Below are 6000 nucleotides of genomic sequence, written 5' to 3'. Positions count from 1 at the left end.
CTAAGCCGTTGTTCTCGTAAAACAGTAATTAGCACCTGATAAAATTCAGTATGGGTTGAAATGCACAATATAAACTCAATTCATCTGGTGTGGCAAACTGTGTTGATTCATCTTTGAATTTTATGAATAATAACACTCAGTTATTCATGTATGGTTTATTATACAAAATACAATAGAGGGGAAAGCTAGTTGGGTGAAAGTTGGCAAACAGTGTAGCACATTGCTAAAACAGATGTACAGGTACACTTTGTGTGTTTTCAGTTGTGAGACTTGAGGAGGCTCTTTGGGTTGCTGTCCATCTAAGTGCCAGTAAGGTGAGATCACCAGGACAACCAATAAATACAGTTATATTTTAATAGTTTGTTACATTTTCATCTTAGATGAGGTCCACAGCAGGCTAGTCATTCATTTCAAATACTTTAAATTTTTTTCAAAAGTGCCCACTGCAGTAGTAAGCCTCTTGCTTTAGAAATTACTGTATTCTGTCTAAATTTTCTATGCAGTAGATGCATAAATATGGATACTATGACATTCTGTTTGATAAAAAGAAAAATATGTGCAGTGACTAAGGAATGGTGAGAAGTAGAAGCCACAACAAGCAAAAAAATATTAACACTTAATTTATTAATAATAATCCTAAGTATTGTATGCCATATACTTAGAATTAAAGTTGTGTGCTTTCTATTGGCACCTGTTTTGAGGTGAAAAAATTTCTTCATTTTAACCTTAACAGACATATATTAGTTAGAAAATAGTAAAGTGAAACTATGCATGGGAATGTTGAGTAAAAGTACTTGTATGAGATAAGATAGGATTTTTTAAAAATTCTGATACTATTGTCTAACAAGAGAAAAGTTTCATGTCTCTCCCTATTAATTTTCTTATCAGGCATCATCTTCATGTACAGAGCAATCAGATGATTGTTCAAAAACCAAGTAATTCTTTCTTTTATTACTAAATTGCTGCAACACAAGAAAAGGTCACATGGTAGAGTGGCATTCTGCCAGGGTATGACAACTCAGTGATTGCGATTTTTCAACCGTATTATTCTGAGGACATTGTGGTAATCAAGAACTATCCATAACTAATGTATAAATAACTGCTTGCTTATCTCTACAGTAATCCAACTCAAATTATATATACATAGCAAAAAGCTTATGATAGAAGGTAGGAAATGAATATTTAAAGGTATATTGTACATTAGATCTTCGTGTGTAAATATGTTTATTAAAACAAATATGTATATGCTTTATTGAGAACCTTTGTAACCTACAAGTCTGTGGCTGTTATTTGGTACCTAACGTAATCTTTGCCTTCTGAAGCTACTTTTTACTTCTTAAAAATAGTTTCTTTTTGATCAGTGTTGTTCATCCAGAAATCACTGTATACAAGTGGCTTTTTTTAGTCAGACACTTTAGTTTGCATGAATATGACATTTAAATTGGAAAGCTGACCACTAAAAATAGTCTTAATTTACACACCTTTCTTTAGAAAATGACATAGGATAGGTAAGCTTAAAATACATAATGGATAAAATTTTCTGCATAGTTAGAACTATCTACTCTTTTTTTGTCTAATCAGTTATGATGATATAACCAGTAGAGGTTTTGCCATTCAAAAATTATTTTCTGAATTATTACCATACCCATAATATCTTTAGAGTGTATGAATTATATTTGTTAGTTTTATCATCACTACCCTGAAAAATAAATGAAAGAGGAATGACAAATCAGGTAAAGAATTGTTTCAAAGTGTACGTGAAAGATAATAAAGGTTTAAAAAAGACTCAACTCATTCAAATTTTAGGCATGCATATGTGTGTGTATATATATATAACATGTATATGTGTATACACACATTTTTAAACAAAAGCTGTACATTCACATTTACTTTAAGAACTGCCATTTACTTAGCTTGGTTTAATATATTTTAATTATTGCTATAATATAATTATAAAAAAGACTTTTTGACATCAACTGTTCTTTTTCTCAGAAGATGGCAGACCAGTAAAACATAAGAACTTGATTAGAAAGTGTTTCCCTAACAGAGTCCTAATTTAAGTATAAGGGAAGAAGATTTATATTTGTATCCATAAGGAAATATCTCGTTTTTTTGTCGTTGCTGCTGCTGTTTGTTGCTTGTGTTTGTTTGTTACCTATTCGAGCTTCAATAAATCCACCTTTTACAAAGTTATTGAGGTTTTATTGTTTTTTTAAGTTATTTGCCTATAAATGTACAGATAAGACAACTTTTAAGGGAAAAGACAGGAACTTCAGATTCTTGGGGTTGTTTTTGTTTTGTTTTGTTTTGTTTTAATTCTCTTTTTACTCTATTACGCAGAGTATTGAAGGTTAGCAGCAAGTGACTAAAGGATGGCAACAGACATCAGAAATATATAACCACAGTGAAGTCTTCTTTAAAGCAGTTGCTATTAAATTGGGTTTTTTTTTTTTTATCATACTACCAAGGTTCAAAATGTTCTTCTAAAAGGTGTACTTAGTGAGTCTTACTGATTTTGACCACTGCTGTTCATTTATCAGTTTAACTGAGTTATGGCTCTTAATCACATCTTAGTGCCCCAAAATTTCTAACCTGAAAAGAAAAAAAGAGAGAGAAAACTTTGTTACTGGCTTTCTGACAATGGCAGGGAGTGTGTTAAACCAGTGTAAAATTCAATTAAACTGTCTAGCCAGGTTTTTGAAGCTGAAATGCAGACCCTTTCTGTTAAGCTTCTTATTTTCCTGTGACCGACACCGGTGGATGCTGGGTTATGCCAAAACCAACAGGCTGTAAAGTACCTTGTTTCATGCTCCCAGCTGATCAATATTTTTATTTTCCAGGCTTGCCCAGAAATCTGGAGGCAGTATCACCTAACGGTGAGTAGAAACACCTTTTTTATTTTCCCCAAGACCTAGCCTATTTATCCTTCTCTGAACTGCTGACCATAAAATATAGACAAGCATCTTCTACTGGAAGATAATAAACATCTGAAGAGTTTTTGCACTGAGAAAGCAATAATACACTTTTTTTCTTCTCCCCTGCCCACCAGTCTATTCTCTATCTTCCTGTTCTGAAAAGATTTTGATTGTTTTTTTATTACTCACATCATTTAATGATTACATCATGGTATCTCAGTCTTCCTAGACTACATTCATTAAATTAAAGGGGAAAAGTATGCCAGGAGCCATAAAAGAATAATAGCAATCCAGTGTCTTTAAAATGTTGTATTATCTACAGTCCATAAGCATATAGTCCATAATCTCTTCCTTAATCATTCTTCTGGCTTTATTGAAATTTTTGCACATATTTTTTAATGAAACTAAGAAAAGCTCAGTGTATCTTTCATAGAGAACAATTCAAATGTCATATCCTTAAGCTCCTCTTGACTTACTCAAAGTGTATAAACATCTGCTTAATACCATTCAAGTTATTCAATTATCTGGTTTCCTTTTATTGTGAATTTAGGCTAAGTAGAAGTGGAAAACATAATTTACTATGGAATCATTTGGCTAGTGCTCAATATTATGAAGTTATTTGATTTTTAATATTCAGCTTAAATAATTTCAATAATTCACAATAGCCCTAGTAGTCATTTTTTAATATACTAAATGTGCTACACTGAGCAAGACACAATAATAAAAATTACTTACAGTTATACAGTTATAACAATGTTATAAAAGCTGTTCCTTAAGGTTAACACCAAAAAGGTTTTGGTTATAGGAAGACAGGTAGAAAAATAGAAAGGACAAAGTTTTACAAAAACATGTACTCTTATTGCTCTCCTCTTGTAGAAATAAAAAGTAAACCAAGTGACTCAAACTACCAATATATCCATCACAGGCCCAAGACGCAAGGAATAATATATGTTTTCATGAGGAATATGTTTTCATATTGTTATCACTGTTTAATTTATGTAAAGATTCTCAGTAGAAAGCTATAATTCCTCAATTATCCTTCAGTCCCAAATTGGGTTTTATTAAAATATTTAGTGTTATACCAAAATAAACACACACACACCCCTATGTATGCTAACACACATATGTTACAGATGTAACTCATATGGATATATTATACTTATATAGCAATTTTTTTTGTCCTAACATACTATGGGGAAATCCTTATAGCCTAAATTTGATTGAAATCCAGTCATATATTTTTCAAGATCATAGTCACTTTTTGTAACTGTATGGCAGTTTTCTTCATCAGTACTTTTATTAAGTAATAGCCTAATAGATTTGACAATTGCATTTCTTTTCCCTTTTCCCCTAAGTTAAGAGAATTCCAGCCTTGAAAACTTGAAGTATGGGAAGTACTACTCTAAAGCCACTCTTTTCATTACTTGCACCTATATTCTTTTATATAACTGTCATAGAAGGATAGAAATTAGTGTTTAGTATAACAGAAATATTTGAGGGTTTGATGATAGTATAGGTCTTGAAAAACATTGTAAAAGAATAGTTGGGAAAAAACAAATGAAAACAGAATGAATTTCCCTTTTGGGGAGTTACAATATATTCTGTTTATAGGTATAACAAAATCATTTTGAAAAATCCATTGTTCTTAATCTGGAGTTCTGATTAATTTTTCAAAACAATATTGCAGGTAACTATCACAATTTCTGATTGTCAAGTTTAAATTAATACTTAGTAATTTAGAATTAGTTTACTATGCAAATATAAATTGTAAACTAGTACATTTATAAACATGTGTATATATGTATCAATCCATCTAAAATAAAATAGGTAAATAATTATGTATATAGGCAAATCCAAATGTGTATAATTAAGCAATATTTAATCTTGAATAAAAGCAAGATGCATGGTGAGTTTCATCATCTTCAGCCCTTTTACTAGGCGATGGACTGCCATCTATTGACTTATAGTAGCCCTCACATGTGAATGTGGCATCACTCAGCAGTGACCAAGTAATGAAGCCTAGGTTAGAATTGTCACTGTATATTCCTTTAAACCAGGCTTCTTAAAGCTCTGGAAATTTCTGCATTTAATCATTGATTAGTTTCTTTTTTTAACCCAGAAAGTATCCATTTCTTACCCAAAATCAACTGTGCTTTTGGGGGAATAAGTTGATTAGTATATCCAGTTTGGAAATGTTTACATTTCAGAACTTTTCAGTTGCTTTTATCTACTTTTTATCAATAAGACTAGAAGGACATTTGCACAGCCTAAAGTTTAGCAACTACAATTTAAGGTCTATTTAGGAATTGCTTTCTTTCTTTAAAAAAAAAAAAAAATCTGTAGGTTAAATAGAGAATTATTTCTCAGATACACAAGAAAGATGGTGAAGTTGATGGGTATAAGTGGACTTGCAAAATGTTCCAAATCAAAAATTTCTTAAAATACATTCTAAAGTAAGAAGAAAATTAAAGAAGGGAAATGTTCACTGTTTTCAGCAGTTAAATGAGATAAAAATAAAGCCTCCTTAACAACTTGTATCTGAATAGAACATAAAATAGAACAGCTTTTTAACTAAACTTGACTGGACTTCACTACATGAAAAATAACTAAGACCATCATTCTAAAGGGTACATGCCAATAAAACTCTGATAAAAAGATGCTACATATATATCTACATAGAGGTAGTATATACCTCTATGTATATATATCTACATATATATCTACATAGATATATATGTATACTATGTATGCATATTATAACAACTAATTTAGCTATGTCATTTTTCTTGGTATATTTTAATGACTATAAACTTATGTCATATAATTTGATGACTTTAGATGACCACTTTGGAGCCCTGCATAGGAAAAAAATATATATATTATTTTTATTTAGAATTAAATAATTTCCCCAAATATTTTATGTATTTACTTCTTCAGAAATGTTTGTAAAGTTTTTTAAATCTTCAATACTATAGCACTGTTCTTGTATTTTAATTTCTGTTATATTTTCAGATTTTGGTGAAGTCTGACTTTGAATATTCTTTTTCATCTTTCAGATAACTCATTCTAGATAAAATTTTCCCTC

General features: G+C 30.5%; 1 protein-coding gene across 2 annotated transcripts in view; it reads left to right on the top strand.

Moving 5' to 3' along the window:
* The window catches only part of ZCCHC7 (zinc finger CCHC-type containing 7), a 247143-nt gene that overhangs the window by 215464 nt on the left and 25679 nt on the right, over positions 1 to 6000 (top strand). For both annotated transcript variants that reach the window (XM_035016296.1, XM_035016297.1), the window contains exon 6: positions 2841 to 2876. In XM_035016296.1, coding sequence (XP_034872187.1) covers positions 2841 to 2876 — 36 coding nt within the window. The remainder of the gene's footprint in view (positions 1 to 2840; positions 2877 to 6000) is intronic.

This window comes from Mirounga leonina, unplaced genomic scaffold, assembly GCF_011800145.1.
Source record: "Mirounga leonina isolate KUSES-001 unplaced genomic scaffold, KU_Mleo_1.0 Mir_170, whole genome shotgun sequence".
Taxonomy (NCBI): Eukaryota; Metazoa; Chordata; class Mammalia; order Carnivora; family Phocidae; genus Mirounga; species Mirounga leonina.
This window is presented reverse-complemented; position numbering and strand designations above follow the sequence as displayed.